The 26,310-nt window shown below is 44.7% G+C and overlaps 1 protein-coding gene across 1 annotated transcript in view; it reads right to left on the reverse strand.

Annotated features, from left to right (window-relative positions):
- The window catches only part of SMARCAL1 (SNF2 related chromatin remodeling annealing helicase 1), a 29,473-nt gene extending 24,145 nt beyond the window's left edge, over nucleotides 1-5,328 (reverse strand). The window contains exons 1-3 of the mRNA XM_077273235.1: nucleotides 5,177-5,328; nucleotides 987-1,787; nucleotides 57-107 (exon numbers count right to left, since the gene is read on the reverse strand). Coding sequence (XP_077129350.1) covers nucleotides 57-107; nucleotides 987-1,749 — 814 coding nt within the window. The 5' untranslated portion in view covers nucleotides 1,750-1,787; nucleotides 5,177-5,328. The remainder of the gene's footprint in view (nucleotides 1-56; nucleotides 108-986; nucleotides 1,788-5,176) is intronic.
- Between the last annotated feature and the right edge of the window lie 20,982 nt (nucleotides 5,329-26,310).

The following is a 26,310-nucleotide window of genomic DNA, read 5'->3' on the forward strand; positions in this document are numbered from 1 at the left end:
CAGGATAGAAATACTCAGGTTTTACATAAAGGATGAGGCGTTGCTCCTCTACTCACTCAGGCTTGAGTAATCCTCCAGGCCGAAATTCCACATTTTAGTTGCAGGATCTACAAAGGAAGAATAAATCAATAATAAAACACAAGTGGAAATATGTGATGATTGGAAAAGACTACAAATAGCCTGAAATGGCTGACAGCAGAGAACAACAGATCCTATACATCAGCATGGTACATAGATATGAAGGATTGATAGCTCAGTAGACCTGCAGACGGAGCCAGGGGTTACACTACTGATGTGGGGAGAAATACTGTGAATCAGCAGAGAAACAATAAACGGTGGATTTTACCCCACATATCGGTATGAGGATTTCATGTTTGCAGGATGGGCCACATTTTAGGTACAAATACATATAAGGGGTCAGAGATTCCCTGTGACACAATCTGAGGGGGTCCCCACCTACGGCGCTGTCATTAAATTAACAGATCAGCACTGACTGCAGCAATCAATGGGTTAAACAGCGGAGTTCTTTAACCGATGTCCTCTGTCAGAGCGCGATGGCAGCTTCGCTTCTTGCTGCAATACCAGAATGATCACACAGCACTGCAACCTGCACCATCTGGGGTCCCAATAAGACAAATCCTCCCCGTGTTAGTGCAAACATTCGTCAGACGAGGGGCGCATTCTGGCAAGAACCAACATATGAACCAGGGTTTCAGAACGCCGACCTACTAAGGTCAAATTATTTCTAATACACTTTGCTTTAAATTCACATTTTTCAAAATCCCCGCTTGCGGTCAGTGAATATGATCATGTTTGTTTAAATCCAGCATTATCAGAATTTCTGGATTCTCAGACATCAGTAGTAAAGTCTAATAAATTCACCCGTGCCAGTCACAAGCGCCAGATTATCGGATATTCTACATTTCTGGACTATTTGACAACATATTAAGGAAATGAATGAATAGTGAACCGTGTGATGCGCTCACCGTAATTTTTGCTGGGAATCCCTTTGAAGAGGGCGATGAGCTGTACATTGTATCCGACCTCTACCCGGAACCTCTCGTCGGCGTGTTTCACGACCCGACCTTTTATGCTGATCGCGCCTTTTTTGGCAGGTACGGCCTCGGAGCTGTTGGCACTGGCCGTAGTCTCCCTCCCTTCTGTCTGTGGTGCAGGAATCATGGTCTTAGCGCAGGCTGTTGATGCCCCCGACCCATAGAATTTAGAAGCAGTACTGATGCTCTTCATCAGCTCAGTCCCAGAACGCACGTCGTGCGTCCTGTGCGAGTTATCGGGGGATTTGTGGGAGTCTTGGAGAAAGTTTTTGCCTACATCTGGTTGAGTTGTTCGTCCAGCACCAACAATAGAGGAGGTCATCATATAATCCACCTTTGCTGGAGCTGGAGCTGCTGCTGCGTTTTCCAGGGCGGTGGAGGTCGTTGGTGCACTTGGCGGATTCTTGATATTGTCTGATGCATTCGCACTGCAGTTTCCAGTATTTGGAAGGAAGTTTCTAACACTATGACCTTTCCAGTCTTCATTTTTGGTCGCCACTGTGCTGAAGGCCGGTTGTGCATTTTGCAGGTGGTTGCCTCCGGTTGGCTGAGATTTGGTACTGGAAATGGGGGGCGCATTTGGACTAATTTCGTTTTTCTGGGAGGCAAGCCTCTCCGCTCTCCTGGCTAAAGCCTTCTGCCTGTTCTCCTCAATTCGTCTCTTCTGCTCCTCGGTCAGACAGACGGACGTCATCTTGGATTTGACCCCAAATCAGAATTATCTTCTGTAACCTGAGAAAACACAAAATGGTCACACAGTGTGCTTGGAAAATGGAACGCAGGCAGCTAATTTTAGGCAATAAATACCCCCTCAAGAGTCAACTATTTGTTATTGTTTCAGTGCATCAAAAAACAAAATAAGCAGCTTGACAAACAGTTTTGAGTTAAGAAATCTACAATTTTTTACAATTTTGCGTATACAGCTTCAATGCAGACTTATGCATCTCCACAGTTACAGACTACTAGCCAACAGTATGCACTCTGATCCTTCAGTCATATGTATAGTCATAGAGGTATTATACCGTGCCAGGAGTGGAAGGAGCCGTGGCTGCATGGGCAGAGCTGTGTGCCTCCTCCTGGAATTCTGCAGTCATGTGCCATTACTGATACCGGCCACGTCATGTGCACAAGCGACAGTAATCTTGCTCCTGTCCTGGTCAGAAGGAGCTCAAACGCCAATTGAGGACAGGAGCACAATACCTGACAATCACACTTGACCAGGCAGGTATAACTACTGTGAGGCAGTGACCCCTGTTACAGCTGTTTGTGCTCCCCAGGTTGTGCATACAGATGGATGAAGTCCATAGGTGTGCATGGGAGTCACAGATTTCCAATCCGGGTTTTCCATGTGGCTGAAGGCCACAGGTTTGTGTGCGTTAAAAGCCCTGCAGTAAGAGGTATGGGTGTGTCAGGTGTGAGGTGCATGTCAGTGTCAGTCTGGTGTGCAGAGCAGAGGCCTGCAGAGCGCTGGCTGAGTGCATGGAGGCACAGGCCAGTGGAGCCAGCACCCAGGGCAGCTGAATAGCCTGGCACCCGCAGCGTATACAGTGATGCAATCATCCATGGTACTGGTCTCGAATGTGGACAGTCCTGTGCCCGAAGGAGTCGGATGTGGACAGTCCTGTGCCCGGAGGTGGATGTCCTGTGCCCGAAGGTGGATGTCCTGTGCCCGAAGAAGTCAGATGTGGACAGTCCTGTGCCCGGAGGTGGATGTCCTGTGCCCGAAGGAGTCGGATGTGGACAGTCCTGTGCCTGGAGGTGGATGTCCTGTGCCCGAAGGAGTCGGATGTGGACAGTCCTGTGCCCGGAGGTGGATGTCCTGTGCCCGAAAGAGGACCAGCATGTGTAACGATTGCAAACAGGTGGATATGGTGCCCGGCTGCTATCCGGAGGATATCCTGGGCTGTGTACGGCTGTGTGAGTAAAGAGACTGTAAGAGACTGTGATACAGCGATGCATGAGACCCACGGGAACTAGTCGGAGGGGGCTGGCGTGTGTAGTGTCTGCAACATATGAGGCTGTGTATATGGAGACTGTAATATGGCGTGCAGTCGCCCAGGGAAACTGGACAAGGGAAGTCTGGCCTGTTTAGGGACTGCAAATTTAAAGCCATATGATATGTATTGCTATGAACTGGTGTGAACTGAACACTGATAATATACACTGAAGTTATATGCATTAGTGTAAATTGGACTTTAATGCTGTGAGGAAACACATTAACGAGACTTTTGTGTTGGAACTTTAGGGGTCACCGCCTCTTCACTACGTATGATGCTACTACAATCTTACACTACGTGTGATGTCATCGCTCAGAGCGGAGTTGAATGGAGCCTTAAAGTCATTGTCCAGCCTTAGGCTACAAGTCTGCAGTTACTTTATGTGACCGCAGACTTGTGAATCCTCACATCATGTGCAGGATTCTCCGATGCTGGCAGGCGCGTGGTGGCAAGTAAGTTAGTTGCATATATGCAGTCACGTGCCGACTGGAAGGGTGTACTGAGCAACACTGGACACAGTCTAGTCAGATTGTGGCCGGAGTATACTTGTGGTCACATGAACGCCATTCCCAGCGCTGGGACTGGAGAATCTTCACAGAGCGCAGTGCATGCAATGTAAGGATTCACAAGTCTGCAGTCACAGAGTCACTGCAGACTTGTAGCGGTAGGTTGGACAGCCCCTTTTAACTCCTTTGAGAAGTGTAACATATGAAGATCCTGGGTGCCGTCACCTGCGACTAACAGCAGCAATCAGAGTCAACTAAAAAAAAGTTGAAAAACAAATTAAAAAAAAAAAAATCTTTTTCCAAGCTAAAAAAAAATATAAATACAAAAGAATAAGATAATTGATATCGCTGTGTCCAGAAAAGTCTAGTCTATTGAAATCTGAAAATTATTGGAAACGCTGTAAAGAAAATAAAGTATAAATAAAAATACAACATTGAAAGGCAATAAAAAGTGATCAAATTGTTTTATGCAGCCTAATGTGGTTCCAATAGGAACACCAGCTCGGTACCAAGAAAACGAGCCGTCACACAGCTCCATCCACAGAGAAATGAAAATGTCACGGGTCTGAGAAACGGCGACAGAAAATCGGCTTTATATTTAAGTTGTTATAACAAAAAACAAGAACAATCCACGATGGTTTGGTGTCGCTGTAACTGTGCAGTCAGCTCACTGATATTGCACAGTGAGCGCTGTGAAAACAAAACCCAAAAAACTTTTATTTTTTTTATTTGAGCACACTTGGATTTTTGTTTTCACTACATTATATGGTAAACTGAAAAGCTTCACCTCGTCCCACAGAAAACAATCACATGGTCTGGGGAAGGAAAATAAGAAGACCTAGCTCTGGGAGGAAGGAAAAACGAAGAGCGGCGGCTGTGAGGAGCCGTGAAAGGGCCACAGGCTGCAGCGGTGCGATGGAGGCGCCACCATATGTCGCGTCACGTGACATCAGAGACAGAAGCCACAGAGATCAGACACATCCTGCACCTCTGCCGGGAGCTCAGCTGCCATCACACAGGGCGTTATGTCTCTATGCTACACGAGGACTACTCCCACCACTACAACTCCCAGCACTACTAGAACAAGCAGCACTACTCGCAGCACTACTAGAACAAGCAGCACTACTCGCAGCACTACTGTTCACAACACTACAACTCCCAGCACTACTACTCACAGCACTACAACTCCCACCACTACTACAAGCAGCACTACTCCCAGCACTACTACAACTCCCAGCACTACAACTCCCAGCACTGCCACAAGCAGCACTACTCGCAGCACTACTGTTCACAACACTACAACTCCCAGCACTACTCCTCACAACACTACAAGTCCCAGCACTAATAGAACAAGCAGCACAACTCCCAGCACTACTACAACAAGCAGCACAACTCCCAGAACTACTGTTCACAACACTACAACTCCCAGCACTACTCCTCACAACACTACAAGTCCCAGCACTAATAGAACAAGCAGCACAACTCCCAGCACTACTACAACAAGCAGCACTATCACTCCCAGTACTAGTACTCCTACTCCCAGCACTACCACTCTGAGCACTACTGCCCCCAGCATGCCTACAGCCCGAGGAGTGGCCGCTCAGCCGCTGTCACTCACCCGCCTCATACCCCATCACAGATCACCAGCGGCGCCGCCAGTTACAATCTGACGTCATCATTCTGCGACCGCAGCGAAGGAGAGGCGCAGAGCTGACGTCACCGAGACACCGGGCGCCATGGTAACTGCGGGCGGGCGGCAACTCCAGGGGAAAGGACGTAAAGCTGAGGCGTCCTGGGACATTCTCCCTCATACACCAGTGTCACCTACTGTGCGGTATCACACAGCATTAGATACACTACTACAGCAAACTGGCACACGGAATAGGATTAGATACATCATTACAGCAGTCAGTATCACACAGGACAGGATTAGATACACGGCTCAGCAGTCAGTATCACACAGGATGGGATTAGATACACGGCTCAGCAGTCAGTATCACACAGGATGGGATTAGATACACAGCTCAGCAGTCAGTATCACACAGGAGAGGATTAGATACACGGCTCAGCAGTCAGTATCACACAGGATAGGATTAGATACACAGCTCAGCAGTCAGTATCACACAGGATGGGATTAGATACACGGCTCAGCAGTCAGTATCACACAGGATGGGATTAGATACACGGCTCAGCAGTCAGTATCACACAGGATGGGATTAGATACACAGCTCAGCAGTCAGTATCACACAGGAGAGGATTAGATACACGGCTCAGCAGTCAGTATCACACAGGACAGGATTAGATACACGGCTCAGCAGTCAGTATCACACAGGATGGGATTAGATACACGGCTCAGCAGTCAGTATCACACAGGATGGGATTAGATACACAGCTCAGCAGTCAGTATCACACAGGAGAGGATTAGATACACGGCTCAGCAGTCAGTATCACACAGGACAGGATTAGATACACGGCTCAGCAGTCAGTATCACACAGGATGGGATTAGATACACGGCTCAGCAGACAGTATCACACAGAATAGGATTACATACACAGCTCAGCAGACAGTATCATACAGGATAGGATTAGATACACAGCTCAGCAGTCAGTATCACACAGGATAGGATTAGATACACGGCTCAGCAGTCAGTATCACACAGGAGAGGATTAGATACACGGCTCAGCAGACAGTATCACACAGGACAGGATTAGATACACAGCTCAGCAGTCAGTATCACACAGGATGGGATTAGATACACAGCTCAGCAGTCAGTATCACACAGGAGAGGATTAGATACACAGCTCAGCAGTCAGTATCACACAGGATAGGATTAGATACACGGCTCAGCAGTCAGTATCACACACGATGGGATTAGATACACAGCTCAGCAGTCAGTATCACACAGGAGAGGATTAGATACACGGCTCAGCAGTCAGTATCGCACAGGATAGGATTAGATACACGGCTCAGCAGTCAGTATCACACAGGATGGGATTAGATACACAGCTCAGCAGTCAGTATCACACAGGAGAGGATTAGATACACAGCTCAGCAGTCAGTATCACACAGGATAGGATTAGATACACGGCTCAGCAGTCAGTATCACACACGATGGGATTAGATACACGGCTCAGCAGTCAGTATCACACAGGAGAGGATTAGATACACGGCTCAGCAGTCAGTATCACACAGGACAGGATTAGATACACGGCTCAGCAGTCAGTATCACACAGGATGGGATTAGATACACAGCTCAGCAGTCAGTATCACACAGGAGAGGATTAGATACACAGCTCAGCAGTCAGTATCACACACGATGGGATTAGATACACGGCTCAGCAGACAGTATCATACAGGAGAGGATTAGATACACGGCTCAGCAGACAGTATCACACAGGAGAGGATTAGATACACGACTCAGCAGACGGTATCACACAGGAGAGGATTAGATACACATCTCAGCAGACAGTATCACACAGGATAGGATTAGATGCACGTCTCAGATGGTATCACACAGGATTGGATTAGATACACGGCTCGTCAGTCAGTATCACACAGGATGGGATTAGATACACGGCTCAGCAGTCAGTATCACACAGGATGGGATTAGATACACGGCTCAGCAGTCAGTATCACACAGGATGGGATTAGATGCATGGCTCAGCAGTCAGTATCACACACGATGGGATTAGATACACGGCTCAGCAGTCAGTATCACACAGGATAGGATTAGATACACAGCTCAGCAGTATCACACAGGATAGGATTAGATACACGGCTCAGCAGACAGTATCACACAGGATAGGATTAGATACACGGCTCAGCAGTCAGTATCACACAGGAGAGGATTAGATACACGGCTCAGCAGTCAGTATCACACAGGATGGGATTAGATACACAGCTCAGCAGTCAGTATCACACAGGAGAGGATTAGATACACGGCTCAGCAGACAGTATTACACAGGATAGGATTAGATAGACGGCTCAGCAGTCAGTATCACACAGGAGAGGATTAGATACAGGGCTCAGCAGTCAGTATCACACAGGATAGGATTAGATACACGGCTCAGCAGTCAGTATCACACAGGATAGGATTGGATACACAGCTCAGCAGACAGTATCACACAGGATGGGATTAGATACACAGCTCAGCAGTCAGTATCACACAGGATAGGATTAGATACACAGCTCAGCAGTCAGTATCACACAGGATAGTATTAGATACACGGCTCAGCAGACAGTATCACACAGGATAGGATTAGATGCACGGCTCAGATGGTATCACACATGGTAGGATTAGATCCACTCCCATGCGGAGCTTTATTATCATCACCTGAATGCCGCCATAGGCCCGGGTCACACACAGATGTTATGTAATGTCACCTCTCCGCGGGTTTAGAGAAGATCCCTGAATTTCCTCCAATCTGACGGATCATCTGTGCAATGTGCTGGAGATCTAATCCATGGAGGCCGCAAAGAGCGACGCACAGGAGTTGAAGGATCAGCTGCTAATATCTCAGCGCCAGACACTGCAGGAATCCGAGGTCTTGTGGAGTCCAGGATGGGTCAGACTGGTACAAGGAGACAAGGTAACTAGATCTTACATAGAACATAATCAGATTTTCTCCCTGTTGTAAGGCTCTTTGTGAATACCACTGCATAATTATTCAGATTATTAGGGTTTCTTTAAAGGGGATGTCCAGGACTGAGGTAAGGATAGGTCATCAATATTAAATGCCTAGAGAGCCTGTTTAGTCCTCTCTACCTTAGTACCCCTGGGTGAAGCTAAGGGCGAAACACGCCAGTCTGAGATGGAGGCCGGTGTTCACACTTCCTTTATGTTGTAAGCATGTCATTTCATTCCCACATGCTTTGTATCATTGATTGTTTCCTGTGTGGAGTTTTTCCTCAATGTTTGCTAACACGATACTAATTAATTGGATTTATGAAGCTTAATGCCCCAAAATGTTGATACAATGTGAGCCACTGTGATAAATCTGGCAAATCTGAAGTCTATCCAGTGTATATCTGCACTAAGATTGTAACATTTTGCTAAATTTTCCCCAATATTTTCTTACTATCAGCAGCAGCATTGTGCCGCCAACCGTGGTGACGAGACGCCCCTATATACACACACACACGTAGCTCTGTGAGCGCCACCTAGTGGACAGGCAGCAGATTAGAGCACCTTTAGTAAAATTGTACAGCTTAGAAAGCACAGTCGGGGACTTGTTTACAGTAGAAATTAGTATTAAAATACCTGCCAAAATGTATGACTCAGTGTCCCTCCTCCCTGCTGCTGAATATCTGCCCACCTAGCCTGATTATCAGCCCCTCAGTGTCCCTCCTCCCTTCTGCTGAATGTCTGCCCACCTAGCCTGATTATCAGCCTCTGTGTCCCTCCTCCTTGCTGCTGAATATCTGCCCACCTAGCCTGATTATCAGCCCCTCAGTGTCCCTCCTCCCTTCTGCAGAATCTCTGCCCACCTAGCCTGATTATCAGCCCCTCAGTGTTCCTTCTCCCTGCTGCTGAATATCTGCCCACCTAGCCTGACTATCAGCCCCTCAGTGTTCCTTCTCCCTGCTGCTGAATATCTGCCCACCTAGCCTGATTATCAGCCCCTCAGTGTCCCTCCTCCCTTCTGCGGAATCTCTGCCCACCTAGCCTGATTATCAGCCCCTCAGTGTTCCTTCTCCCTGCTTCTGAATCTCTGCCCACCTAGCCTGATTATCAGCCCCTCAGTGTTCCTTCTCCCTGCTTCTGAATATCTGCCCACCTAACCTGATTATCAGCCCCTCAGTGTCCCTCCTCCCTGCTGCTGAATCTCTGCCCACCTAGCCTGATTATCAGCCCCTCAGTGTCCCTCCTCCCTGCTGCTGAATATCTGCCCACCTAGCCTGATTATCAGCCTCTCAGTGTCCCTCCTCCCTGCTTCTGAATATCTGCCCACCTAGCCTGATTATCAGCCCCTCAGTGTCCTACCTTCCTGCTGCTGAATATCTGCCCACCTAGCCTGATTATCAGCCCCTCAGTGTTCCTTCTCCCTGCTGCTGAATATCTGCCCACCTAGCCTGATTATCAGCCCCTCAGTGTCCCTCCTCCCTTCTGCGGAATCTCTGCCCACCTAGCCTGATTATCAGCCCCTCAGTGTTCCTTCTCCCTGCTGCTGAATATCTGCCCACCTAGCCTGATTATCAGCCCCTCAGTGTCCCTCCTCCCTGCTGCTGAATCTCTGCCCACCTAACCTGATTATCAGCCCCTCAGTGTCCCTCCTCCCTGCTGCTGAATCTCTGCCCACCTAGCCTGATTATCAGCCCCTCAGTGTCCCTCCTCCCTGCTGCTGAATATCTGCCCACCTAGCCTGATTATCAGCCCCTCAGTGTCCCTCCTCCCTTCTGCGGAATCTCTGCCCACCTAGCCTGATTATCAGCCCCTCAGTGTTCCTTCTCCCTGCTGCTGAATATCTGCCCAACTAGCCTGATTATCAGCCCCTCAGTGTCCCTCCTCCCTTCTGCGGAATCTCTGCCCACCTAGCCTGATTATCAGCCCCTCAGTGTTCCTTCTCCCTGCTTCTGAATCTCTGCCCACCTAGCCTGATTATCAGCCCCTCAGTGTTCCTTCTCCCTGCTTCTGAATATCTGCCCACCTAACCTGATTATCAGCCCCTCAGTGTCCCTCCTCCCTGCTGCTGAATCTCTGCCCACCTAGCCTGATTATCAGCCCCTCAGTGTCCCTCCTCCCTGCTGCTGAATATCTGCCCACCTAGCCTGATTATCAGCCCCTCAGTGTCCCTCCTCCCTGCTGCTGAATATCTGCCCACCTAGCCTGATTATCAGCCCCTCAGTGTCCTACCTTCCTGCTGCTGAATATCTGCCCACCTAGCCTGATTATCAGCCCCTCAGTGTTCCTTCTCCCTGCTGCTGAATATCTGCCCACCTAGCCTGATTATCAGCCCCTCAGTGTCCCTCCTCCCTTCTGCGGAATCTCTGCCCACCTAGCCTGATTATCAGCCCCTCAGTGTTCCTTCTCCCTGCTTCTGAATATCTGCCCACCTAGCCTGATTATCAGCCCCTCAGTGTTCCTTCTCCCTGCTTCTGAATATCTGCCCACCTAGCCTGATTATCAGCCCCTCAGTGTTCCTTCTCCCTGCTGCTGAATATCTGCCCACCTAGCCTGATTATCAGCCCCTCAGTGTCCCTCCTCCCTGCTGCTGAATCTCTGCCCACCTAACCTGATTATCAGCCCCTCAGTGTCCCTCCTCCCTGCTGCTGAATCTCTGCCCACCTAGCCTGATTATCAGCCCCTCAGTGTCCCTCCTCCCTGCTGCTGAATATCTGCCCACCTAGCCTGATTATCAGCCCCTCAGTGTCCCTCCTCCCTGCTGCTGAATATCTGCCCACCTAGCCTGATTATCAGCCCCTCAGTGTCCTACCTTCCTGCTGCTGAATATCTGCCCACCTAGCCTGATTATCAGCCCCTCAGTGTTCCTTCTCCCTGCTGCTGAATATCTGCCCACCTAGCCTGATTATCAGCCCCTCAGTGTCCCTCCTCCCTTCTGCGGAATCTCTGCCCACCTAGCCTGATTATCAGCCCCTCAGTGTTCCTTCTCCCTGCTTCTGAATATCTGCCCACCTAGCCTGATTATCAGCCCCTCAGTGTTCCTTCTCCCTGCTTCTGAATATCTGCCCACCTAGCCTGATTATCAGCCCCTCAGTGTTCCTTCTCCCTGCTGCTGAATATCTGCCCACCTAGCCTGATTATCAGCCCCTCAGTGTCCCTCCTCCCTGCTGCTGAATCTCTGCCCACCTAACCTGATTATCAGCCCCTCAGTGTCCCTCCTCCCTGCTGCTGAATCTCTGCCCACCTAGCCTGATTATCAGCCCCTCAGTGTTCCTCCTCCCTGCTGCTGAATATCTGCCCAATTAGCCTGATTATCAGCCCCTCAGTGTCCTACCTCCCTGCTGCTGAATATCTGCCCACCTAGCCTGATTTTCAGCCCCTCAGTGTCCTTCCTCCCTGCTGCTGAATATCTGCCCACCTAGCCTGATTATCAGCCCCTCAGTGCCCCTCCTCCCTGCTGCTGAATATCTGCCCACCTAGCCTGATTTTCAGCCCCTCAGTGTCCTTCCTCCCTGCTGCTGAATATCTGCCCACCTAGCCTGATTATCAGCCCCTCAGTGTCCCTCCTCCCTGCTGCTGAATATCTGCCCACCTAGCCTGATTATCAGCCCCTCAGTGTCCTTCCTCCCTGCTGCTGAATATCTGCCCACCTAACCTGATTTTCAGCCCCTCAGTGTCCTTCCTCCCTGCTGCTGAATATCTGCCCACCTAGCCTGATTATCAGCCGCTCAGTGTCCCTCCTCCCTGCTGCTGAATATCTGCCCACCTAGCCTGATTATCAGCCCCTCAGTGTTCCTTCTCCCTGCTGCTGAATATCTGCCCACCTAGCCTGATTATCAGCCCCTCAGTGTCCCTCCTCCCTGCTGCTGAATATCTGCCCACCTAGCCTGATTATCAGCCGCTCAGTGTCCCTCCTCCCTGCTGCTGAATATCTGCCCACCTAGCCTGATTATCAGCCCCTCAGTGTCCTTCCTCCCTGCTGCTGAATATCTGCCCACCTAGCCTGATTATCAGCCCCTCAGTGTCCCTCCTCCCTGCTGCTGAATATCTGCCCACTTAACCTGATTATCAGCCCCTCAGTGTCCCTCCTCCCTGCTGCTGAATCTCTGCCCACCTAGCCTGATTATCAGCCCCTCAGTGTCCCTCCTCCCTGCTGCTGAATCTCTGCCCACTTAACCTGATTATCAGCCTCTCAGGGTCTCTTCTCGCTGAGTAAATAAACTTAGACTCATGAGATTTCTCTGCTCCAGAAACCTACAATGCTAATTTTCATATCAGGATTATACAGCCATTCTGACATGGATTTTCATTGTGAGAGCATCAGTCTTATAAGATCCAAGGGATCTACCTGGAAATCCACTGAGTGCCGCTTATATTGTGACCTCAGGTGACAGATCTGCTCATACACTTTGCAGTCACACTGGAAGGATCCTACCTTTTTACCTTCATTTGCAATGTTCTTGATGTGAAATATAATTTGCATTTTCACTGCTCATTTTCACAAGTAAAAAAGCGAAGACATAAAAGCTCAGTGAGCGTTCATTAGTGTAAGAGACTGAATAATATAGAGCGTTCTGTGTATGGAGCTGCGACCCCCGCCGAGCCCCCACACTGACCTTTTACAAAGCCAGCCCGCGCCCCTGCACTAATAAGCATCGCAGCCTTGGAATAACGTGCTTAGCAAAAACGACAATAGAGACTGCGAGCTGCCGGCCAGCAGCACAACGCAGCGCAGAAGATCGGTTTGTTTTCTTTCATCCCCTGAAAATACTTTTCACCCCTCAATGCTCTATTTCTATTATTCCAGGAAAAACAAGTAGTTTAGCAACAGGTAAAGCGCGCGGTCACATGACCAGCGTCAGGCCCATCTCCCATTGAAATGAATGTGACCTGAACTGCAGTAACAGAGCGGCCACTACACAGTATACGGCGCCGTGCACTGCGAGCTTTCAGCGGCCTCTTCTCTAGGTATCAGGAGGCTAAAAAAAAAGTTCATGCTCCCCTATGAGACTGTGACCGCTCCTCCATTCTGCTGCCGTCCCCACCAGGCTCTGGCTCAGAGGGAAAGTTAAGGCTGCAGCCGATCACCGAAAGAGCAGGAGCCGAGACAGGGCACCAACAGCAGAACAGGTGAGCCGGCCTGGTAGGGGAGAATGTTATTTTTTTACTATTTTACTTTTGAGGTACCCTGGGACCAGTTTTTAAAGTAGTGGACATTGTAACATCTCTGGGGTTTGTCAGCATCGTAAATGACAGTGGTGTACCTTCCACGTTATGTGGCCCTGACTACTTTAAGGCTACGTTCACACATTGTGTTTTTGCCACGTATAATGCAGCTTTTTACTGTCCCAGGAAAGTGAATGGGATTTCTGAAATCTCATGCACATGTTGCTTATAATTACCTGCAGATTTGAAGCAGTTTCATCTGCTGTGGGAATTTTTCTGACTATTTTCTCACACTAGAGTTCATGTGAGGTTATGCCAGCAGGGGTAAATCTACTATGCTACATTCCCCTGCATTCCATTCATTCCCCAGTTTTTACAGGCAGGGGCAACAGCTGCATTAGCAGAGCTCCTGGCTGTAAAATTATTTAACCCCTTCAGATGGATTTACAGCGTGGGACGTGACTGCACGTCGCTATGCATCGTTTTGTAGAAAAAACGCATCCTGCAAAAGTGCTTGCAGGATGCGTTTTTTCTCCATTGACTTGCATTAGCGACACATTGCCACACGTCGCAACCGTCATGCGACGGTTGCGTCGGACCGTCGCCACCAAAAAACGTTGCATGTAACGTTTTTTGGTGCGGCGTGTCCAACATTTCCGACCGCGCATGCGCGGACGGAACTCCGCCCCCTCCTCCCAGCACCTCACAATGGGGCATCGGATGCGTTGAACAACAGCATCCGCTGCCCCCGTTGTGCGACGCTTCCGCAGTATGCGTCGGTGCGCCGCAACGTCGCATTGCGATGTGCAGTGCACGACGCTAATGTGAAAGTAGCCTTACTGTATGTAACCATGTCTCATATCCTGTCAGGTTTGATAAGGAGATAGCAAAAGTGGGCAATTGAATTACCGGCTTTTCTGCTATCTAGCTCGGTATGAGATGCAAATATATATATATATGTGTCTCAATTATATATATATATATATATATATATATATATATATATATATATATATATACATACATATATACCTATTCTATGTGTAGACATTTATTTTATCTGTTCTGTTCTATTCTGTCAGTGTGATTTTACTGTACACCGCACTGAATTACCGGCTTTTCTGCTATCTAGCTCGGTATGAGATGCAAATATATATATATGTATCTCAATTATATATATATATATATATATATATATATATATATATATACATACATACACCTATTCTATGTGTACACATTTATTTTATCTGTTCTATTCTATTCTGTCAGTGTGATGTTACTGTACACCGCACTGAATTGCCGTCTTTTCTATAGAACACCGCTGCGTATTTCTCACAAGTCACACTGTTGGTCCATGTGTAATCCGTATTTTTCTCACCCCCATAGACTTACATTGGCGGATTTTTTGCGCAATATGCTAACAAATGCAGCATGCTGTGATTTTCTACGCCCGTAAAATACGGTAGAGAAATATACGGCAGATAGGAGCTGCCCCATAGAGAATCATTGGGCCGTGTGCGTAGTTTTTGCGCCTCTCATACGTCCGTAAAACTCTCTAGTGTGACGCCGGCCTAATAAATGGGAAAAATGTAAAAAAAACGCATCCAAAACACATAAAAAATGCACATATTTTATGTAGCGCTTTTCCATCCAACATGTCAGGATTTTCAGCAGATTTTTCTTACCCTTGTAAAATCTGGAGCTTTTAACTTGAGTTACGATTTTACGTAAGGACACAATACACACCAATGATTTTTATCTGACAACTTAAAATTGTATGGGTCTGGAGTATATGATGGGTGGTTGTCAGAGTAATTTACAGTCGTGTGAAAAAGTGTTTGCCCCCACTAAATGCTTCCGATCACCAAACAAATGTAACTATTAGACAAAGATGACACAAGTACCGTAATCACAAAATGCAGTTTATAAATGAAGGTCTTTATTATTAAGGAAAAAAGAAATCCAAACCTACAGGGCCCTGTGTGAAAAAGTGATTGCCCTCCGACCCTTAAGGGTATGTGCACACGTTCAGGTTTTTTCGCCATAAAAACGCTATAAAAACTCATTAAAAGCACATACATTATGCAACCTATCATTTAGAATGCATTCTGCATGTTTTGCGCACATGGCGCGTTTTTTTTCGCGAAAAAAAACGCATCGCGGTAAAAAAAAGCATGTTCATTAATTTTGCGGATTTTCCTTTTTTTTCCCGCAATTCTATGCATTTGGAAAAAAACGCACAAAAAAAGGCGACAAAAACGCATGAAAAACCGCGAAAAAAACGCATGCGGTTTTCTGGCAGAAATGTCCGTTTTTTGTCAGGAAAATTTCTGCAAGAAATCCTGACGTGTGCACATACCCTAAAACATTAAATTAACTGCGGTTTATCACATCTTTGGGAAGCTGAGTTCACATTCCCTAGCCACACGCAGGCCTGATTACTGCCACACCTGTTCTCAATCAAGAAATCTCTTAATTAGGACTTTCCTGACAAATTGAAGTAGACCAAAAGATTCTCAAAAGCTAAACATCATGCCGTGATCCACAGAAATTCTGGAACAAATAAAGTAATTGAGAGCTCTCTGTCTGGAAAAGGTTATAAAGCCATTTCTCAAGCTCTGGGACTCCAGCAAATCACAGTGAGAACCATTATCCACAAATGGTGAAAACATGGAACAATGGTGACCCTACCCTGGAGTGGTCGGCCGACCAAAATTACCCCAAGAGCGCAGTGACAACTCGTTCAAGAGGTCACATAAGACCCCACAACAGCATCCAAAGAACTGCAGACTCATCTCAGTTTTGCCAGAAAACATCTTGATAATCCAGAAGACTTTTGGGAGAATACTCTGTGGATTAACAAGACGAATATTGAACTTTTTGGAAGGTTTATGTCCCATGACATCTGACATAGGACTCACACAGCATTTCAGAAAAGGAACATCATACCAACAGTAAAATATGGTGGTAGTAGTGTGATGGTCTGGGGCTGTTTTGCTGCTTCAGGACCTGGAAGACTTGCTGTGGTAAATGGAACCATGAATTCTGGTGTCTACCAAAATATCCTGAAGGAGAATGTCCGGCCATCTGTTTGTGACCTTAAGCTAAAGTGCACTTGTGTTATGCAGCAGGACAATGATCCAAAACATACCAGCAAGTTCAGAAAAACAAAATTAATACTTTAGCGTGGCCTAGTCAAAGTCCTGACCTTAATCCGATTGAGATGCTGTAGCATGACCATAAAAAGGCGGTTCATGCTCGGAAACCTCCAATGTGGCTGAATTACAACAATTCTACAAAGAGGAGTGGCCAAAATAACTTCAGAGCCTTGTATGAGACTCATTGTTAGTTTTCGCAAATGCTTGATTGCAGTTGTTCCTGCTAAGGGCGGCCCAACCAGTTATTAGGTTTATGGGGCAATCACTTTCTCACACAGGACCCTACAGGTTTGGATTTATTTTTCCCTTAATAATAAAGACCTTCATTTATAAACTGTATATTGTGATTACTTGTGTTATCTTTGTCTAATATTTACATTTGTTTAGTGATCTGAAACATGTAAGTGTGGAAAACATGCAAAGAATAGGAAATCAGGAAGGGGGTGAACACTTTTTCACACAACTGTACATGGCATTACATTACCTCTGCTGCCGGGCACCATTTACTTTGCAAAGTTTGATTTCAGGCTCCTTCAGAAATCACAGATTTGTGTCGTCTGCAAAAAATGGTCCAAGTGTCACCAGTGGTATATATCAGATTTTCATCACTGCTTGTTCTATTTTTCAGTTTTTACCATCAGTTTCATCGTTTTTTCTTGTATGCAAAAAAAAATAAACTGCTGGAGATTTTTCCAACTTCTGATATCAAACAATAAGTGACAACCAGACAGCACATGGCACACAAGTGCGCTGCGATTTTGTATTCTTCCCGGACCCATAGACTTGCATTGCCGAGTTTGATCTCTGACTCAGTGCGGACCACTTGGTCTGCAGAAATGCACAGATTTGTGAACAGCCCCATAGAATATAGTAGGTACATGTTCTATCCATGAAAAACACCGACAGAACTCGTACCACAAAAGTGACGTCTGCACGAGACCTTACTTGACGCTAGTGAGTTGTTAATAATGTTTTTGTGATTTCTGCCACAGCTTTCACATCTTGGCTTATATTTATAAATATAAGTCCCCCGATGATACATGGCGGTTACATTCCTCCTTTCACGTTGCTCTTCTTTCATTCCATTGCTGATAAATCACTTCATCCCATCTGTTAATACTGAATCACAAGGGAAATTTTTCCAGCAGCAAATAAACCAGATGATATCACAAATTGCTGCATTTGGTGAGATGCGCTAACAATTAAATCCCCGTCCCTGGTAGACATCTCGCTATTGTAAGTAACTTAGCGATAAACACTTGTCATGCAAGAAGTGATTCCATCCATTAAATTAAATTAGACTTCACACTGCGAGCGTGACGATCAGGATCAACACATCTGATCGGGATCAATGCAGACCTGGAAACGACAAAATAAACCCATCTGTCCAAGAACAGCGAGCAGTGCGCCATCACATACAAGGGCGAATCCACACTCTGCAGATTCATTACTAAAGTATCCATATATTAGAATAGAGATTCCAGAGATCCACATACTGCAGGCAAAACCCGGACATATGTAACGTCATCCTAAGAATTGGTGACATCGCTCATCTGACAATACAGAGGCCCATACACAATAGGCTTCAGTTACCTAAACCCACCAATACTTGTATATAGGAGCAGTATTATAGTAGTTATATTCTTATACATAGGGGCAGTATTATAGTAGTTATATTCTTGTATATAGGGGCAGTATTATAGTAGTTATATTCTTATACATAGGGGCAGTATTATAGTAGTTATATTCTTGTACATAGGAACAGTATTATAGCAGTTATATTCATGTAAATAGGGGCAGTATTATAGTAGTTATATTCGTGTGTATATAGGGGCAGTATTATAGTAGTTATATTCTTATACATAGGGGCAGTATTATAGTAGTTATATTCTTGTACATAGGGGCAGTATTATAGTAGTTATATTCTTATACATAGAGGGCAGTATTATAGCAGTTATATTCTTGTATATAGGGGCAGTATTATAGTAGTTATATTCTTGTACATAGGAGCAGTATTATAGTAGTTATATTCTTGTACATAGGAACAGTATTATAGTAGTTATATTCTTATACACAGGGGCAGTATTATAGTAGTTATATTCCTATACATAGGAGCAGTATTATAGTAGTTATATTCTTGTACATAGGAACAGTATTATAGTAGTTATATTCTTGTACATAGGAGCAGTATTATAGTAGTTATATTCTTGTACATAGGAGCAGTATTATAGTAGTTATATTCTTGTACATAGGAGCAGTATTATAGTAGTTATATTCTTGTACATAGGGGGCAGTATTATAGTAGTTATATTCGTGTATATATGAGCAGTATTATAGCAGTTATATTCATGTACATAGGGACAGTATTATAGTAGTTATATTCTTATACATAGAGGGCAGTATTATAGCAGTTATATTCTTGTATATAGGGGCAGTATTATAGTAGTTATATTCTTGTACATAGGAGCAGTATTATAGTAGTTATATTCTTGTACATAGGGGCAGTATTATAGTAGTTATACTCTTGTACATAGGAACAGTATTATAGTAGTTATATTCTTATACACAGGGGCAGTATTATAGTAGTTATATTCCTATACATAGGAGCAGTATTATAGTAGTTATATTCATGTACATAGGGGCAGTATTATAGTAGTTATATTCTTGTACATAGGAACAGTATTATAGTAGTTATATTCTTGTACACAGGGGCAGTATTATAGTAGCTATATTCTTGTACATAGCGGCAGTATTATAGTAGTTATATTTGTGTACATAGGGGCAGTATTATAGTAGTTATATTCTTGTACATAGGGGCAGTATTATAGTAGTTATATTCATGTACATAGGAACAGTATTATAGCAGTTATATTCTTGTGCATAGGGGCAGTATTTTAGTAGTTATATTATTGTACATAGGGGCAGTATTATAGTAGTTATATTCTTGTACATAGGAACAGTATTATAGCAGTTATATTCATGTAAATAGGGGCAGTATTCTAGTAGTTATATTCGTGTATATAGGAGCAGTATTATAGTAGTTATATTCTTGTACATAGGAGCAGTATTATAGTAGTTATATTCTTGTACATAGGAGCAGTATTATAGTAGTTATATTCTTGTACATAGGGGGCAGTATTATAGTAGTTATATTCGTGTATATAGGAGCAGTATTATAGTAGTTATATTCTTGTACATAGGAACAGTATTATAGCAGTTATATTCATGTACATAGGGACAGTATTATAGTAGTTATATTCTTATACATAGAGGGCAGTATTATAGCAGTTATATTCTTGTACATAGGAGCAGTATTATAGTAGTTATATTCGTGTACATAGGAGCAGTATTATAGTAGTTATATTCTTGTACATAGGAACAGTATTATAGCAGTTATATTCATGTACATAGGGACAGTATTATAGTAGTTATATTCTTATACATAGAGGGCAGTATTATAGCAGTTATATTCTTGTATATAGGGGCAGTATTATAGTAGTTATATTCTTGTACATAGGAGCAGTATTATAGTAGTTATATTCTTGTACATAGGGGCAGTATTATAGTAGTTATATTCTTGTACATAGGAACAGTATTATAGTAGTTATATTCTTGTACATAGGGGCAGTATTATAGTAGTTATATTCATGTACATAGGAACAGTATTATAGCAGTTATATTCTTGTGCATAGGGGCAGTATTTTAGTAGTTATATTATTGTACATAGGGGCAGTATTATAGTAGTTATATTCTTGTACATAGGAGCAGTATTATAGTAGTTATATTCTTGTACATAGGAGCAGTATTATAGTAGTTATATTCTTGTACATAGGGGCAGTATTATAGCAGTTATATTCTTGTACATAGGAGCAGTATTATAGCAGTTATATTCTTGTGCATAGGAGAAGTATTATAGTAGTTATATTCTTGTACATAGGGGCAGTATTATAGTAGTTATATTCTTGTACATAGGAACAGTATTATAGCAGTTATATTCATGTACATGGGGCAGTATTATAGTAGTTATATTCGTGTACATAGGAGCAGTATTATAGTATTTATATTCTTGTACATAGGGGCAGTATTATAGCAGTTATATTCTTGTACATAGGATCAGTATTATAGTAGTTATATTATTGTACATAGGAGCAGTATTATAGTACTTATATTCTTGTACATAGGAGCAGTAGTATAGTAGTTATATTATTGTAGATAGGGGCAGTATTATAGCAGTTATATTATTGTACATAGGGGCAGTATTATAGTAATTATATTATTGTACATAGGGGCAGTATTATAGTAGTTATATTATTGTACATGGGGCAGTATTATAGTAGTTATATTATTGTACATAGGGGGCAGTATTATAGTAGTTATATTCTTGTACATAGGGGCAGTATTATAGTAGTTATATTATTGTACATAGGGGAAGTATTATAGTAGTTATATTATTGTACATAGGGGCAGTATTATAATAGTTTTATTATTGTACATAGGGGCAGTATTATAGTAGTTATATTATTGTACATAGGGGCAGTATTATAGCAGTTATCTTATTGTACATAGGGGCAGTATTATAGTAGTTATATTCCTGTACATAGGAGCAGTATTATAGTAGTTATATTCTTGTACATAGGATCAGTATTATAGTAGTTATATTCTTGTACATAGGGGCAGTATTATAGTAGTTATATTATTGTACATAGGGGCAGTATTATAGTAGTTATATTCTTGTACATAGGAGCAGTAGTATAGTAGTTATATTATTGTACATAGGGGCAGTACTATAGTAGTTATATTCTTGTACATAGGGGCAGTATTATAGTAGTTATATTCTTGTACATAGGAACAGTATTATAGCAGTTATATTCATGTACATGGGGCAGTATTATAGTAGTTATATTCGTGTACATAGGAGCAGTATTATAGTATTTATATTCTTGTACATAGGGGCAGTATTATAGCAGTTATAGTCTTGTACATAGGATCAGTATTATAGTAGTTATATTATTGTACATAGGAGCAGTATTATAGTACTTATATTCTTGTACATAGGAGCAGTAGTATAGTAGTTATATTATTGTAGATAGGGGCAGTGTTGTGAAATTGGATTCTGGGCTCCCCCGGTGGCCACTTGTGGAATTGTACTTGTGTGCATCATCCCCTCTGTTCACCTGCTCCTATCAGGATGTGGGAGTCGCTATATAACCTTGCTCCTCTGTCAGTTTCATGCCGGTCAACAATGTAATCAGAAGCCTTTCTGTGCATGTTCCTGCTACTAGACAACTCCCAGCTAAGTTGGACTTTTGTCCTTGTGTGTTTTTGCATTTTGTTCCTGTTCACAGCTGCTGTTTCGTTACTGTGTCTGGAAAGCTCTTGTGAGCGGAAATTGCCACTCTGGTGTTATGAGTTAATGCTAGAGTCTTAAAGTAATTTCTGGATGGTGTTTTGATAGGGTTTTCTGCTGACCATGAAAGTGCCCTTTCTGTCTTCTTGCTATCTAGTAAGCGGACCTCGATTTTTGCTAAACCTATTTTCATACTACGTTTGTCATTTCATCTAAAATCACCGCCAATATATGTGGGGGCCTCTGTCTGCCTTTTGGGAAAATTTCTCTAGAGGTGAGCCAGGACTGTCTTTTCCTCTGCTAGGATTAGGTAGTTCTCCGGCTGGCGCTGGGCATCTAGGGATAAAAAAACGTAGGCACGCTACCCGGCCACTTCTAGTTGTGCGGCAGGTTTAGTTCATGGTCAGTATAGTTTCCATCTTCCAAGAGCTAGTTCTCATATATGCTGGGCTATGTTCTCTCGCCATTGAGAATCACGACAGTTTGACCGGCCCAAAAAAAAGGGTTAAATTACTGGCTGAGAAAGGAGAGAAAAAAAAAGTCTGCTACAATTTTTTTTTTTCCCTCTAGTTCTGAGTGTGCTCTTAATTGAATCACTTGCTAGTCTGCCTATACTGCAGCCTTCCTCTCTTTCTCTCCTTCTTATCCTTGAATGGCTCTGTGTTCACCTGTTTCAAATGGATCTTCAGAGTGTAGCTACAGGTTTGAATAATCTCGCCACAAAGGTACAAAATTTGCAAGATTTTGTTGTTCATGCACCTATGTCTGAGCCTAGAATTCCTTTGCCTGAATTCTTCTCAGGGAATAGATCTCACTTTCAAAATTTTAAAAATAATTGCAAATTGTTTTTGTCCCTGAAGTCTCGCTCTGCCGGAGACCCTGCACAGCAGGTCAGGATTGTAATTTCCTTGCTCCGGGGCGACCCTCAAGACTGGGCTTTTGCATTGGCACCAGGGGATCCTGCGTTGCTCAATGTGGATGCGTTTTTTCTGGCCTTGGGGTTGCTTTATGAGGAACCTCATTTAGAGCTTCAGGCGGAAAAGGCCTTGATGTCCTTGTCTCAGGGGCAAGATGAAGCTGAAATATACTGCCAAAAATTCCGCAAATGGTCTGTGCTTACTCAGTGGAATGAGTGCGCCCTGGCGGCGATTTTCAGAGAAGGTCTCTCTGATGCCATTAAGGATGTTATGGTGGGGTTCCCTGTGCCTGCGAGTCTGAATGAGTCCATGACGATGGCTATTCAGATCGATAGGCGTCTGCGGGAGCGCAAACCTGTGCACCATTTGGCGGTGTCTACTGAGAAAACGCCAGAAAATATGCAATGTGATAGAATTCTGTCCAGAAGCGAGCGGCAGAATTTTAGACGAAAAAATGGGTTGTGCTTCTATTGTGGTGATTCAACTCATGTTATATCAGCATGCTTTAAGCGTACTAAGAAGCCTGACAAGTCTGTTTCTATTAGCACTTTACAGTCTAAGTTTATTCTATCTGTGACCCTGATTTGTTCTTTGTCATCTATTACCGCGGACGCCTATGTCGACTCTGGCGCTGCTTTGAGTCTTATGGATTGGTCCTTTGCCAAACGCTGTGGGTATGATTTGGAGCCATTGGAGGCTCCGATACCTCTGAAAGGGATTGACTCCACCCCATTGGCTAGTAATAAACCACAATACTGGACACAAGTGACTATGCGTGTTAATCCGGATCACCAGGAGGTTATTCGCTTTCTGGTGCTGTATAATCTACATGATGTTTTGGTGCTGGGATTGCCATGGCTGCAATCTCATAACCCAGTCCTCGACTGGAGAGCTATGTCTGTGTTAAGCTGGGGATGTAAAGGAACTCATGGGGACGTACCTTTGGTTTCCATTTCATCATCTATTCCCTCTGAGATTCCTGAATTCTTGTCTGACTTTCGTGACGTTTTTGAAGAACCCAAGGTTGGTTCACTACCTCCGCACCGGGAGTGCGATTGTGCCATAGACTTGATCCCGGGTAGTAAATACCCTAAGGGTCGTTTATTTAATCTGTCTGTGCCTGAACACGCGGCTATGCGAGAATATATAAAGGAGTCCTTGGAAAAGGGACATATTCGTCCTTCGTCATCTCCCTTAGGAGCCGGTTTTTTCTTTGTGTCTAAGAAAGACGGCTCTTTGAGGCCGTGTATTGATTATCGACTTTTGAATAAAATCACGGTTAAATATCAATATCCGTTACCACTGCTTACTGATTTGTTTGCTCGTATAAAGGGGGCCAAGTGGTTCTCTAAGATTGATCTCCGTGGGGCGTATAATTTGGTGCGAATCAAGCAGGGGGATGAGTGGAAAACCGCATTTAATACGCCCGAGGGCCATTTTGAGTATTTGGTGATGCCTTTTGGTCTTTCAAATGCCCCTTCAGTCTTCCAGTCCTTTATGCATGACATTTTCCGCGATTATTTGGATAAATTTATGATTGTGTATCTGGATGATATTCTGATTTTTTCGGATGACTGGGACTCTCATGTCCAGCAGGTCAGGAGGGTTTTTCAGGTTTTGCGGTCTAATTCCTTGTGTGTGAAGGGTTCTAAGTGTGTTTTTGGGGTTCAAAAGATTTCCTTCTTGGGATACATTTTTTCCCCCTCTTCCATCGAGATGGATCCTGTCAAGGTTCAGGCTATTGGTGATTGGACGCAACCCTCTTCTCTTAAGAGTCTTCAGAAATTTTTGGGCTTTGCTAACTTTTATCGTCGATTTATTGCTGGTTTTTCTGATGTTGTAAAACCATTGACTGATTTGACTAAGAAGGGTGCTGATGTTGCTGATTGGTCCCCTGATGCTGTGGAGGCCTTTCGGGAGCTCAAGCGCCGCTTTTCTTCCGCCCCAGTGTTGCGTCAGCCTGATGTTGCTCTTCCTTTTCAGGTTGAGGTCGACGCTTCTGAAATCGGAGCTGGGGCGGTGTTGTCGCAGAGAAGTTCCGACTGCTCCGTGATGAGACCTTGTGCTTTTTTTTCCCGTAAATTTTCGCCCGCCGAGCGGAATTATGATATTGGGAATCGGGAGCTTTTGGCCATGAAGTGGGCTTTTGAGGAGTGGCGTCACTGGCTTGAGGGGGCCAGACATCAGGTGGTGGTATTGACTGACCACAAAAATTTAATTTACCTTGAGTCTGCCAGGCGCCTGAATCCTAGACAGGCGCGCTGGTCGTTGTTTTTCTCTCGGTTTAATTTTGTGGTGTCTTACCTACCGGGTTCTAAGAATGTTAAGGCGGATGCCCTTTCTAGGAGTTTTGAGCCTGACTCCCCTGGTAATTCTGAGCCCACAGGTATCCTTAAAGATGGAGTGATATTGTCTGCCGTTTCTCCAGACCTGCGGCGGGCCTTGCAGGAGTTTCAGGCGGGTAGACCTGATCGTTGCCCACCTGGTAGACTGTTTGTTCCTGATGATTGGACCAGTAGAGTCATCTCTGAGGTTCATTCTTCTGCGTTGGCAGGTCATCCTGGAATCTTTGGTACCAGGGATTTGGTGGCAAGGTCCTTCTGGTGGCCTTCCCTGTCACGAGATGTGCGAGGCTTTGTGCAGTCTTGTGACGTTTGTGCTCGGGCCAAGCCTTGTTGTTCTCGGGCTAGTGGATTGTTGTTACCCTTGCCTATCCCGAAGAGGCCTTGGACGCACATCTCGATGGATTTTATTTCGGATCTGCCTGTTTCTCATAAGATGTCTGTCATCTGGGTGGTGTGTGACCGTTTCTCTAAGATGGTCCATCTGGTTCCCTTGCCTAAGTTGCCTTCTTCTTCCGAGTTGGTTCCTCTGTTTTTTCAAAATGTTGTTCGTTTGCATGGTATTCCGGAGAATATCGTTTCTGACAGAGGGACCCAATTCGTGTCTAGATTTTGGCGGGCATTCTGTGCTAGGATGGGCATAGATTTGTCTTTTTCGTCTGCTTTCCATCCTCAGACTAATGGCCAGACCGAGCGGACTAATCAGACCTTGGAGACATATTTGAGGTGTTTTGTGTCTGCGGATCAGGATGATTGGGTTGCTTTTTTGCCTTTGGCGGAGTTCGCCCTCAATAATCGGGCCAGCTCTGCCACCTTGGTGTCCCCGTTTTTCTGTAATTCGGGGTTTCATCCTCGATTTTCCTCCGGTCAAGTGGAATCTTCGGATTGTCCTGGAGTGGATGCTGTGGTGGAGAGGTTGCATCAGATTTGGGGGCAGGTGGTGGACAATTTGAAGTTGTCCCAGGAGAAGACTCAGCTTTTTGCCAACCGCCGTCGTCGTGTTGGTCCTCGGCTTTGTGTTGGGGACTTGGTGTGGTTGTCTTCTCGTTTTGTCCCTATGAGGGTTTCTTCTCCTAAGTTTAAGCCTCGGTTCATCGGCCCGTACAAGATATTGGAGATTCTTAACCCTGTGTCCTTCCGTTTGGACCTCCCTGCATCCTTTTCGATTCATAATGTTTTTCATCGGTCATTGTTGCG

Source organism: Ranitomeya variabilis, chromosome 7 (assembly GCF_051348905.1).
Source record: "Ranitomeya variabilis isolate aRanVar5 chromosome 7, aRanVar5.hap1, whole genome shotgun sequence".
Taxonomy (NCBI): domain Eukaryota; kingdom Metazoa; phylum Chordata; class Amphibia; order Anura; family Dendrobatidae; genus Ranitomeya; species Ranitomeya variabilis.